At 54.8% G+C, this 13,369-nt stretch overlaps 1 protein-coding gene across 9 annotated transcripts in view; it reads left to right on the top strand.

Annotated features, from left to right (window-relative positions):
- The window catches only part of KIRREL3 (kirre like nephrin family adhesion molecule 3), a 357,155-nt gene that overhangs the window by 220,805 nt on the left and 122,981 nt on the right, over window positions 1-13,369 (top strand). For 7 of the 9 annotated variants that reach the window (XM_074560973.1, XM_074560972.1, XM_074560969.1 and 4 more), the window contains exon 2: window positions 635-712. The exons of the other annotated variants lie outside the window; for them this stretch is intronic. In XM_074560973.1, coding sequence (XP_074417074.1) covers window positions 635-712 — 78 coding nt within the window. The remainder of the gene's footprint in view (window positions 1-634; window positions 713-13,369) is intronic. 9 annotated transcript variants of the gene reach the window in all.

Below are 13,369 nucleotides of genomic sequence, written 5' to 3'. Positions count from 1 at the left end.
TCTCTCTACTGTGACACGGGAGAATTTGTTTGAAGAACTGGAGCTTTTTGCCACTCGGAGATGCGCGCAGGGAGAGCACGCGTGCATGCAACCTACTTCTGGAGAAACCCCTGCTCAGATCTCTCGCCGTTCGTTATCGATAGCCGGAAAGCCCCGTTAAGGAATCAAGGCATCAAAGGCGTGCGCCTCCTCAGACTCTGGCACTTTGCCGCTCGTGGGGTCACTTACTGGCTTCTAAAGAGCAAGATGCCTCGAGCCAGACTTATCTTCCCTTCTGGGGGCCGGTTCCCATTTTGCTACGCTGCCTGCTAAGGGATTAAAGAGTCCATGTTGTTGGCAACGCGCTGATGCGGAGGAAGATGCGGCTCGTTCCCTCTGCGTGGTGTAGAGGAGTGCTTAAGAAACGGGCAAGGGGAGGGGATGGTGGCCTTCCCCTCTCTAGATACGCGTGGCTCCGGGGAGCAGCGCGGCAGCGGTCGGTTTGGGACCCCCAGCAAAGGTCGGCTGTGAGGTTGACCAAAGACTTTGGGTTAGGCGCTTCGCCGGAAGGGCGTACCCAGCAGGATTCGCATCCCCGCGCGCTTGCCCTTGTCCCCGGCCCCGTCTTCTAACGTCGCTCTCTCTTCTCTTGCAGAACTGGGGCTCCCAGGAAGAGGATGCTGCCTAGTACTGGGGTTCATGTACAAGGAGAAGTACCGCAGGATGACTGAAGGTGAGCGGCTTCCCCGCCTTCCATTCTTCCTTCCTCTTTAGCAATCTCCTTGCAAGGGGCGTGGAGGTGCTGCTGCCGGGAATGCGCTAGGGTCTTCTTCACACCCAGGAGAAAAATCCCGCTTTCCCCTTTGATCTCTGAACCATCTTCGTGGGCACAGATGCGGGAAGCCCCCCCTGCATGAAGCTGCAGGAGAAGGGCAGGACTTTATTAGTTCCGTACATCCAAAATCCACTGTCTTTTTTCCCCATGGAAAGGATGTCATGTGGGAAGCTCTTCCAGCAATTGCTGCATCGAGTCTTTTTATTCTAGTTGGGTGGTAGTGCCTCACCGTGACGCCTGCAGAGTACCAATTTTCGGTGCCTTTGCACTTCTTGGAGGCGCCGTTCCGTTTGTCAAATCCCTGCGCTCTGGCAGAGACCTCACTAAAATTTCCCTGTTTATATTCCAGTCGTCCCCCCGAGTACTTTATGAGCATTGATTAATCCATAGAAATATCATAAATAATTATGAAGCATAATAACTAAACAAAAACTATTTACGCTCGAAAGAATTGGCATCCTTGCTTCTGGTAGCTTCCTCGCTTGGCATCTCTTTCTGGAGCAAACCCTGGTGCAGCGCCATCTCCGGTTAATGCTGGAGCAGAGGGTTAAAGGTCCCAGAGCCCCGCAAGGAGGGTCTTGAGGGTGCGTCGAGGAGAACTTGGCGGCTGTGAGGTTGCTCTGGGGACTGCAGACGCGACCCAAAGGTGGTTTGGGATTTGATTGGAAAGGAGCACCCTGCTGAGCTTCCTTTGGCTTGCGTGGGCTCGCCCAGCAGTTAGCCACGGGGGTGTCTACTCTTGCAGGAAGCCTTGTCTTCACGAGAGTAGAAGGCGCATTAGCTTTCATGGGGGAAAACTCTCGTGGAGGCAAGTTTATGGCTCAAATATCAGTTAGAAGATCAAAGGTTCCTCCGGTTCCCCGGGAGCCCTGAGACTGAACGGATAACGTGGGGAAGGTACTTCACAAGACTTCACTTCGTGCTTGTTAATTGCCGCGTGCTTTTTGAACGTTGATTAGAGTAGGTTTTTCATGGGAAGGGGCTGCCCCTTGGGAGGATGGATGGCAGAGTCTCGTCCGAGTGCTGTGAGAAGGTACGATCTCTCTCTTTTGATACCTGCTTGTCCCTCGAGCCTCTTGGAGGCGCTGCCTGTGGCCGTGCTGGGATGGACAGGAGCACCCCGGGGCTGTTCATGGGGTGTCTGAGGGCCCTGGGGCTACTTGCGGGGTGTCTGAGGGCCGGCAGGACCGGGGGCACACCTGGCCATCCTGCCGATCCTTTGGGACCGTTCACAGAAGCTCCCGTGTCCGCCGATGAAGTGAGCCACCTTTTCAGGCTGAACGTGGCTTTGTGTGGGGAGAACAAAGAAACATGAAAGGCCAAAAGTGAAGCTTTTGTGTAGGAAAGGGAACAAAGTGTGCCTGCCTGATGCTGTGCAGCCAGCGAGCTGCTGGCCCCCGCAGGCTGCAGGACCATTACACTTAAAGGTACAATCTGCCAAAAAACCAAAGTGGGGGGATTTCCGTGGCTACAAAGACCGCCTGGGACTTGTGTTTTCACTAGAGACGGTGCTGGATGACAACTGCAGGCCTCCGGCCTCCCGGCTTTGCAGTGGATTTGAGTGCAGATTCACGCTGCATGGTGTGAGAGCCAAGGCGGGGTTCAGATGTCTGGTCATCTACAGGGGTACGGTGAAAGGATTTCCTGCCCGAAGTACCTGAGCCGGACTCTTTGGGCCGGTTACCTTGCAGGGATAAGGAGAGAGAGAGCTTCCCTTCTGTGTTTTTGCCAAGTGAGAGCTTTTCCTCTCTTTATTGCGATGGCGCTAACGAATAGCCCTATTAATAATCACAGGGTAGCTGAAGGAACGAAAAGCAGAGGTGGGCAGTGGGATAATTACGAGGTGTGGGGTCTCCATCGTAGTGGAAATGGGTAATTACAGGGATCGTTAGAACCTCGCTGTCACTTGACGGAGACATCTACAAAACTCGCTTGTAGGTAGAGAGGACTTAGAGACCTTGTCGGCGCGGAGGAATCGCTTCTTGGTGGGAAAGCGCTTCTCGTGGCTATCCCCGTGGAGAACATCCAGGCTGGGGGCTCTTGCGGACCAGCGTGGCAACCTCTCCCGGCAGCGCAAAACAAACGGTGTGGCTTACAGACGCTCTGTGGCCATGCCCAGCCGAGGGTCTTTAGTAGCCTTCTGTTGTTTGTTTACCAGCTGGCGAGGGATGGATGTCCATCAACACAACCGATTGCGGATGCGGGCTCTTCTGGCTGAGCCGCCCTCCGGGGCGAGAAGCCAAAATAAGCGTGGGAGAACTTGCCTCTGTCAGCGTGAGTTAAGGCCTATCGGTGCCCCGTATCAGCGTGCGTCAACCCGCGTCGTGAAAAACCAGGTCTGGGTGAGGTGTCGGTGTCTCTCCCGGCTGTAAGGCAACAGAGCAGCCTGGGCTGCTGATGGCAGCGCCGGTGATGTGGACGGCAAGAACGATTTGGGATGCTGTCCCTTCAGCTGGCGTTGCTGTGCCACGCCGGGTGCCGTTGCCTCTTGCTGCACCGCCACTGCGATGCCCACACGGGGAAATGGTGCTGCATTTGGGCATGATTTGGGGGTGTGGGTGGGCTGGAGAGCGGGAAGGCGCAGTTCCAGCGCGGCTGATAGATGCTTATCCCTTTGCTGTGATTGATGATCACCTTGTCTGCGTGCTGGGATCGCTGGTTGGTGTGCGGCTGTGAGTTGTAGGGTGAAATTAAGCTGGTGACAGTTGTAGACAGAGGGAGAGAGAGGTAGAGCCGTCTGTAACGACGGCCTTGCAATAAAGACGCTTTAGAGTTAATCCTCCACCATCTGTCTTCGTTCTGCTAATAATCCACTCAATCAGATGCTGCCGACTGTTTGTTAACATTCAGAAACAGATACATAATCGGGAGGAGCGTGCTGTTTGCTCACGAGGGGCTGGATACTTCCCCGGGAACGGCTCTCCCCGGCCACGGCGGCGGCTCAGTGGGAGCCACAGCCTCGTGGGCTGGACATCCCGAGGCACAGAGGGATGCTGAGGCCGGCGGCGGGTTGAGTTACCCGGCTTTGCCCAGGGTTTGTGCTGCCCTGGTTCGAGGTAATTTTGCAATAGAAAGATGGTATCGATGAGGAGGGTCACCTTAGTCCCCCAAGAATAAGGATCGTGAACTAACCTGAAAATTTGGGCTTGTTTTTCTATCCCCTCTTCCCCTTCGTGTTCAGGTCTCTCTCCTTGCCAAGGGAAGGCAAGGGATGTGCTGTAAAACCTCTCCCTGCTCACCTATCGCGCTTGGTCCCTGCCTGTCCGTAGCTGCAGGTCCCAAGTTAGGCTTGCTCCGCTCTCCTCTGACGGTGGCCAAAGTCCAGGTATTCAGGTGTCGATCCTGCTCCTGCTGTTTTTCTTCTTCTCTCCTGCCTTTGACTTCTTGCCAGCTCTAACTCGAGTCATTAGCAAGCGTCACTGCAGCAATTATGGCACTTTTTGGCTGCCATTCATAAAGCTACTAACGGGAACGATTAAGCGCTGAGAGGTGTCAGCCTTCTCCTTCACCACCTGTTCCTGCCAGCCGTCGGCTGCTGGAAGGTGCCTCCAACCATCTCCCCGCGCACCAGGAGCGGGGCAGGGCAGCTCACTCCCCTCCTCTTGCCTCCCTCTCCAGGCGCTTCGCCGGCTCTCGTCTCCTCCCGTGCAGTGGGCGGGTGGCATCTCCGCAGGGTCAACCCAGTGCTCGGCTTTGTCACTGCGTGGAATCATAGGATCGTCCAGGCTGGAAGGGACCTTTAAGATCGTCAGGTCAACCCGACGCTGCCAAACCCACCACTAAACAATGTCCCTCAGCACCACTTCTGCCCGTCTTTTAAATACCACCAGGGATGGGATGGCGATTCCACCACTTCCCGGGGCAGCCTGTTGCAACGTTTGATAACCCCTTCAGCGAAGATTTTTTTCCTAATATCCATCCTAAACCTCCTGGGCTTCATCCTCGTGTCTGAGGTCGGGTGGTGAAAGCAGGAGTGGCTGGGAAAAGGCGCAGAAGGAGGACTCGGTGCAGCATCCTCCTCCTGGACCATCTAATGGTTAATGATCTGGGCTCACGGAAGGACAAACTCCCTCTTTTCAGGTCCCTGCTTGGCTTGTGGCCCTGCTTTCTGCTTTGCTCCCACCCACGCCATCGGTCAGGGTTGGGCACGAGGCTGAAATCTGTACCTTAACCTGCAGACGGTCTCCTCGGTGTCCGCCGCTTTAGGCGCAAACACTCGCTGGTGCGATGGAGTTATCTCTGGCAGCAGCTGCCTTCCATTCGCATTGTGGCTGGGAGCAGAACCCGGTCTCTGTAGTGTTCTTGCGTTCGGGGCGTCTCCATTCACTCGAGAAAACACGGCAGTGCCAGCAGCTGTTACCGCGGAGCTGCAGCTCCACATAGCAACGAGTGCTGCTCCGTGTTTAATTGGGAGAGGGTGTTGCTTAGCAAATCATATTTGCTGGGTAATGACCGTAGAAATCTGCTCAGGTAAGGCCTGTCTGAATCCAAGGCAGGAGATTTCTCTCTGAAGTGTTGGCCGCACTCAACAGACCTTGAGTTTGGGGAGGACGGAGGGTGAGGGCTTAAAAGTTTCCCAGTCTGAGCTGCAAATGTCACCTTGGCTCTTTTGTTTGGAAGGTTTGGGATCTCGCGTGGTGCCCAGCGACACGACAGACGGCAACACAGAAAATTCCGTCTGAACATGAGCCTTCCAGTCCCTAAAGAGGCTCCAGGAAAGCTGGGGAGGGACTCTGGAGCAGGGAGGGGAGCCATGGGACGAGGGGGAAGGGTTTTACACTGGAAGAGGGGAGATTGAGATGAGATGTTGGGAAGAAATTCTTTGCTGTGAGGGCGGTGAGCCCCTGGCCCAGGTTGCCCAGAGAAGCTGTGGCTGCCCCATCCCTGGAGGTGTTAAAGGCCAGGTTGGATGGGGCTTGGAGCAACCTGGGCTGGTGGGAGGTGTCCCTGCCCAGGGCGGGGGGTGGAACTAAATGGTCTTCAAGGTCCCTTCCAACCCAAACCATTCTGTGATTCTATAAGGAAAAACTTTATCCTGAGGGTGGCAGAGCCCTGGCACAGGCTGCCCAGAGAGGTGTGGGGTCTCCTTCTCTGGAGATGTTCCTGTCCAGCCTGCTCTGGGTGACTCTGCCTGTTGAAAGGTGAGATGGAAAGTGAAGGAGGAACTGGGAGTCGGAAAGAGAAAAAGTCTTGGGAGAGAAGAGAAAAGGTATGGGGGGCGGGAGGTGTGGGCTAGATGATCTCCAGAGGTCCCTTCCAACCCCTCCCATTTTGTGAAAGGCGCTAGGACTAACGCAAAGCTCTGATGTCTCATGTTGGGGGGAAAATGGAGGTCCCATGGGGGCATCAACCATGTACCTCAGACATAGGAGACACCTCAGACGTGGGACACGGGTCGGTGTTGGCCCAGAAGAAGCAGGGACGATGGTGGCCTGACCCGGAGAGCCCCCAGCCTGCTGTCTTTGTGGTGGCTCACGCTTCAGATTGGCCCCTGCCTGCGGGGGAGGACTGGGCAGCTGCCCCTTCCTGGCTCCTGTTATCAGCTGGGGCTTTGCCCTCCGGAATTGCGAGCAGCGTAGCTCTGGACGGGGTTTTGGCGTTGGTTTTTTTTGTCTTCAACTTCAACGTCCCTCTAGCCTGCAGATAAGTTTCGGTTCTGCGAGACGTGGGGGGAGAATTGTGGGTGCGTGTGAAAGCTGGTTTTATGGCTTATAATTATCTCATACCCATCCTTAGAATAATTGTAGCTCCTCCATTATTAATAATTGGAATTCCAGTCCTTGTCATAGATCACAAAGTGGAGAGGAAGCTCAACCCAGGGTGTGCATAATGTACCTTTGGTCTAAATTGAATAATTGGCAAAATGGTGAAATTCGTTAGCGTTTTCCCCCATTCCTTGGTGCTGGAATTAGTGAGATATTAGTGCAATTAGCCAGCGCTTCCATTTGAGGCTGCAATCATTTGGTTTGTAATTTAGAATAAATGTAAAAGCCCACTTGTGCTGCTGAACGGATTATTTGTCCTGTTTAAAAGTATCTAATGGGGTGGCTGTCATCTAAGCAAGATACATTTGACCCATTTCAATTTGTTTCCCTTTTAATCTGCTATCTGTTTTCCTGGATCTTTTTTTAATAAAAACATAAAGAAGAAGTGGGCGAGAGAGACCAAAGAGGGAGAGAATAGAAGCGTTATAGATCTGGAGTTTATCATAAGCCAAAGTAACTTGAAATCAAGGCTGTTAAACTGCAGAAAGCAATAAAAAGAAAACACTCTTTGGAGATCGTTTAAAGGGCCGAGCGACTTGTCAATGAAAGGTTGCTCTTTCCGCCTGCTTCTTAATAGCTTCTCCGAGGGAATCTGCAGCTCTTGCAAGAACGAAGGCTGCGGGTTCTTCTGCGGCAGCTCCGCGCGGCGGGAGGGAGGGTTTGGGGCTGGCAGGGTGCTGGGGTGCGGCGGTGGCGGCAGCCGTGCCGAGACGGGTAAAACCCAACACCACCAGGAAGGAAAGGAGACGGAGTAAAATCCAAAACTGGCTTTAAAACACGTCCTAAATATCGAAGCCCTGGGTAATCCTGGCAGGCACAGAGGCTGGGTGCGTCGCTCTTCTTTGGGCTGTAGACAGATCTGTGGCCGGTTTGGTCCCAGTTTGGTGGGCTCTGGTCATCCCCCAGTGCCCTCCCGCTTCATAGAATCGTAGAACGTGTTGGGTTGGAAGGGACCTCTAAAGGCCATCGAGTCCCACCCCCCTGCAGCGAGCAGGGACATCTTCACCTAGATCAGGTCGCTCAGAGCCTCATCCAGCCTGGCCTTGAACGTCTCCAGGGATGGGGCCTCCACCCCGTCTCTGGGCAACCTGGGCCAGTGTCTCACCACCCTCAGTGGAAAGAACTTCTTCCTAATGGCTAATCTGAACCTGCCCTGCTCTAGTTTAAACCATTGCCCGTCGTCCCATGGCTCCCCTCCCTGCTCCAGAGTCCCTCCCCATCCTTCCTGGAGCCCCTTTAGGGACTGGAAGGTCTCCCCGGAGCCTTCTCTTCTCCAGGCTGAACCCCCCCAGCGCTCTCAGCCTGTCCTCTCAGCAGAGGGGCTCCAGCCCTCGGATCATCTTCTCCAGGGAGCAGAGGGCTCCGTGCCTTTCCCTCCCGAAGGCTGAGCATCCGTTCTCCAACAGTCTGATTGAAGGCTCCTCTCTCTGTCAGGGCCCGTCTCGCTGCCTGGAGAGAAACCAGCTGGGACGCCGGGATGGGGTCCCCGCAGTTTTGGGGGAAAACCGGCTTGTTCGGAGAAGCTGGCTGTGCTTCTGCTCCGAATGTCTCTCCGCTTGAACGCCCCTTCTGCTGCCTGCCGTAGTTCAAAGCGGGTTCAGTGAACACTTCCTGCCAGGAAAACGTCCTATTAGAGCCTGGCACTGAGGCGCCGGGACGTATTCGTGCCACCCGTTAGCAGCCCAGCAAGGCACTGGCTGCCTCGGAATTGCTCGGATTTATGGGGACACTTAATCTGAATCTTGCAAGTGACTTTTACATCTGCAGCAGCGCAGGCTGAGCATGAATCTTCCTCAGTCTCAAGGATAAATCGGAGCCAGCCCCTCTTATCCCTGTAAAAAGTGATTTTTTTTTCACCTCTACCCAGGTGCCAACGGCCTCTGCGCTGCTGGAGAAGCTCAAACTTCACTCAGTTCTCTGGCCTGGCAGTGGAAAGGCTCTGTCTTTCGGGCCCAGACCTGTAACACGTTATTTGGTTTCTCTCAAGCCGTGTTGGCCCTGCTCGACCTGCTTTTGCACACAATGGAGCTCGACAGCCCCTAAACAGCTTGAGCATCTTCTCGAGCATCCCGGTATCTTCTTACAGTTTGCCCTCTGAGGCTTGGGCAGGCAGCAGGACCCCTTGGCGTCGGTTTGCAGCCTGGGAATGGGATTTCTGCAAAGCTTTGCTCAAAGCTTACGGGATCCCGGGCACAAAACCTGCCGGGACCCCTTGTAGCGGTGGGTCCATTATTAGCTGATCTCCGGAGCTCCCTGTAGGACGCGGCGCCAACTTTGCATTGCGAACCCCGCGGTCATCGCCAAGGAAGGTGCTGTCTCCTCCGGGGCTCGGCAGCCCGGCGAGGGAAGCTCGCCTTACCCCAAGCGTTGTCACTCGTGTCTCCCCGCGAAGACACGACCTCCATTGATTAGGGAAGGCGTCTCCCCCGTTAGCTGCATTGAGCCTTTTGTCCTTTATCTGACAAAGGCATTTGAGAAGGAAGAGGCGAGTGGATGGAGCAAGCTCCGGAGAAGTTGTTAAAGATGCCTTGTTATCAGCGGAGGTCTCATTGATGTTTCTGTGATGCTTTGCGCGTCTGTTAGCCAAACAAGGCAGGGATGTAAGTGAAACCTGAGGGGGGGGGGGGGGGGAAACAGCGGGCACGCTGTCTTTTTGTTTAGTGTCAAGGGGAGGCTTTGCCTGGGTTGGGGCAGCCGGAAATCCGGGTTAAAACGCCGGACCTCGCGGGAGTAGGCGTACGCTGCTGTGAGCCGAGTCCCTGCTGGTGAAATCCGTGGCGCGCGTTGAGGAGGATGCTGCCGAGGGAAGGGCCTCCTGCGCTCCGTTCAGGCAGGATGGGATAGGAAACACCTGCCCACCTTACTGCCGCCCTCGCTGGCCTTGGGGAGGGGGAGCAGAGTTTCAGCCGTGACGCTCCGGTTGTCTCCAGCGGTTGCCGCGCGGCTGAGCGACTCCGCTGGTTATAAATCCGGTACAGAGCCTGCGAGTTTTATGGTGGCGGTGTTGTTGTAGCGGTTAATGGTCTAAGGGTATAATTTTATCTATTGATTTGAGTAGCGGTCCCCTGTGGAAAGCTATTGCTGCGTAGTCTTAAATAAATGAGTACAATACTTCCTCGCTCTCCGAGTACCGGCGTAAGATAATTCAGGAGCTGCTTCTCTTGGTGTTCCGCCTGCTGGGGCGTATGGGAGAACCTGGCATCACGTAGAAGCTGTTACCGTCCCTTTGCAGGGGCTGGAGGACCTGCTAAAGACGCTTTGGGAATCTTAAGCGTTAATAAACATAGATCAATATCTAGGAAGGATTTGGAATACCCCGGCTACTCGAAATCCGTTGCCCTCGCACTCCCCTTTAATGGCGTTTGAAACGGGACGTGCGCCGAAGGAACGTGGGGAGCTGTGGGGAAAGACTTGTCCTCTGAAACGCGCCTGAGAAGGGGGCAGAGACAAGGGTATGTGCTGCACCCCGGCCGGCCGGCCCTCGGCGCTGCCGCCTTTGGGTTTGGGCTGGTTTATTGTTAAAGCGTATCGGGGAGCCAGGGGGAGCGTGGATTAAAGGAGATGGAAGGTTTCTCTCTGAAGACGGTGGCTCTGGCTTTCTCGTCGCTCTGCTGCCTCCGGGCTCCCCGCCTTCGAGCGTGCGTATCTGGTGATAATTTTCCCCCTCTCTGCAGATCTGCAGCCCCAGGGGGCTGTTATTTACTTTTCCTCCCTCGGTGTCTGGGGGGAACCCTGCCGGAGAGGTTGCTGGCAGGCAGCATTTCATTAGCAGTACGGGTCACGCTGTTGACATGGTGTCCACCAGACCAGAACCTGGACATGCATCTCTGGCTGTGCCGTCATGTCAGGTTCTGATGATGCCATAAAGCCTCCCGGCGTGGACATGATAGCATGATTGCACGGAAGCCTCCGGCTTCTCAAAGTATCCGGAAGCCATTGCTTCCGAGAAAGCAATCCGGACTTTGATTTGGGAAGGGGGCGGGAGGGTGATGGTGGATCCCTACACAAGGCTGGAAGAAAGAGCATCTCTTCTGCCACGTTGAGGAGTCCTCCTGGGGCGCAGGCGCTGCAATGCAGCGCCGCTTCCTACGAGGCGCTGCAGGTCTACCGCTGCCGCAAGGAAACGCGTGGCTCCTTCTTTCCTGCCTGCTCCCGGTCTCCAACCTCCCTCTCCGGCAGGCAGAGGCTCTCTGCAGGCATGGCCAGGGTTGGAGCTTCATGGGCTGGAGCGATGAAGCAGTACCAAGTTACCGTCGCTTGGAATATCAATTAAAACGGCTGCAGCCTTGTAAGTCCCAGCTTGAGACACGCGCTCTGTATTGACAAACAGCCAGGCTTGCCACCACAGCGGCTCCCGAGCCAGCAGAAGTAAATGTAGTGTGCGATGGCGAGCGGAAACTGGCTGGGGCGAGAGTACTTCCAAATAAAGGCCGGCTCGTGGGGTGGGAGCCCCGCAGGATTGTCGTGAAGACGAAACCCTTCCAGTGTTGCGGGCACAAGAGAGCCTGGGGCTTCGGTCTGACACGGAAAGGCTTAAATAAATGGTTTTGAAGTCCTGTTCCCCGCTGGTTTCCCTGTGTGGCGTTAGGTCGCGTAGCACCATCGCGGTGCCGCAGTCCGAGCCTGTGAGATGAAGCTCCTTCCCTACGGGAGCGGTGCGAGACGGCTGTATTTCACAGCCGTAACGACAACCCCGAAGAAACTGTGTGTTTCGGGCCAACAAAATGAACCTGTTCCCATTTCTCAATGAAGTGGGACTTTGTCGGATTTGACTGAAAGATACCGCAATACGCCCAGCAAAGCATCCTGCCCTGCTTGGGCTGGCTTTGATTTTTTATTATTTTTTTTTTAAACCCTTCTAAAAAAATCCATTCTTATCATAAGGAAATAGCGAAATGTTGTCGTAAAGCATGAAGCTGAACGCTGCGGGGCCTGCTCTTTTTCTCCCCAGTCTCTTTGCTGTATCTGGCCAAACCCTGCCGTCTGTATTCACGAAATAGAACCGAAGTCCTTTAGCAGCCTTCGGGTTGGGCTTGGTGAAGACGGAAGGAACGGGCATGGTCCGAAAGCTGAAGGATGGGGGGGGGAGCACGTGCGAGGGGGAGCGGGAGTGAAGTTCCCCTTGGCCAGGCAGCCAACACGACGGTCGTTTGGTGCTCAGGGCTGCCGCCGCGATCCTGCACCAAGCAACGAACCCAACCGGCAAACCTGAGCGGCCACCTCCAGTGCAGCCGCAAGCCGGGGGTCTCTATATACGTCTCCTTTTGTGCCCCGTATTTGCTCCCGTAGGTATTTGTTCAATCTCTGAACGTATTAATGGGGCTAATCTTAAAACGCAGCCAGAGATATAACTTGAGATGGGTTGGGTTTTTTTGGTAAGGGTTTTTTTTTTTTTTCCCCCCTTTAACAAAGATGAAGGTTTTGTGCAGACGGGGGGAAAGCGCAGTGAAATGTTCAGTGACTAATGATCCTCATCAATATTCATGAGAGACGGTATGCATTTTGAGATTTAAAATAAAGGAAGGAAGAAAGAGAGAAAGGAATTGACTTCTTTAGAAGCTAAATGAAATATTTAGGTTGACCCGGAGAGAAGTATGCCGGGTCTTTGTTGCCATCAGCTTAGACCAGCGTTCGACGGAGGAGCTTTCAAAGAGAAGCGGGGGGAGCCGAGCCGCCGGGGGAGGTTTCTGCAGATGGCGTGGCAAGGAGGTACGAGGGTTTTAGCTGGCACGAAAGCGGAAGCCTTCAGCTGAGGGCGAAGTCCACGTTGTGCTAGGTGCTGTACAAATGGGGAGGGAGGCAATCCCAGCCCCGGGAACCGGCTCCTGAAGCTGACCGAAGCCGGGGGGATGCAATAGCAGCGAGGGGGGTTGTCCGCAGCCAGCCGGCAGCAAGGCTGGGGTCAAACTTGGGCTGTCCCAAGCGAGTCCTTGTGGCCGCCGTCCTCAGAAGAGCTCCTGTCTGTACCGTTCCCTGCCACAAGGCTGCCCTGTTTGGGAAGGGACAGGCCTGGAGCGGTGGCTCAGAGGACGAAGTGGATATGGATGGAGACGAGGGTGGTGGGGGACTAAGCTGTCTGGCAAGATCTGGCCCTTGCGCGAACAAATGGCTCTATCTACGAACGTCTAGTGGGAGAAGCCGATTTATTTTTGTGGAAGATCTCTCTCTATCCGTTGTACTGTTCCTGCTTGAGCGTTTTCCTCCTTTCCTTCCCTCCCTGCCCCCGTTTCCCTCCCTGTCCCCGTCTTTGCTACGGCAGAAAATCAGCCCAAGCGTACCTGGCTTGAAGTTGAAATTTTAAACCACCACGCACTATCCCCCCCCACACACCACCAAAACTTGAAAATAGATGGGGGAACCTTGGTCCTTCCCCGTTTCAGTTTTTTTTTTGTTGGCTGGGGTGGGGAGGAGAAGGAAAACCTCTGCAGAGAAAATACCCGAAGCAGAGAAAAGACCCGAAGCACGGTTTCGTCACGAGGACGTAGCTCTAGATGAGCAGCAGTGATTGTGGAGGACGGAAAGATCACCGGGATCTTAATAACCAGATTTAATTGCTGAAAGAGCGCGTCAGGGCCTGGAAGAAAGGCTTCCCCCCAGCCTTCTGCGTTTCTCCTCTTTTAAATCTTTTTCCTTTCTCCACCTGCAAGTTGCCCTTGTCTCCCTCTGCTTCCCGTGCTGCTCCTTTTCAATTCCGTGCCATCCCGTCCCTCCTCCGAGTGACAGCTGTCCCACCCCCGCCAAGGTCGTTTGCCCTTGAGACCATCTTTGATCTGTGCCCTGATAGAAGGGC

Source organism: Larus michahellis, chromosome 17, assembly GCF_964199755.1.
Source record: "Larus michahellis chromosome 17, bLarMic1.1, whole genome shotgun sequence".
Lineage (NCBI taxonomy): Eukaryota > Metazoa > Chordata > Aves > Charadriiformes > Laridae > Larus > Larus michahellis.
This window is presented reverse-complemented; position numbering and strand designations above follow the sequence as displayed.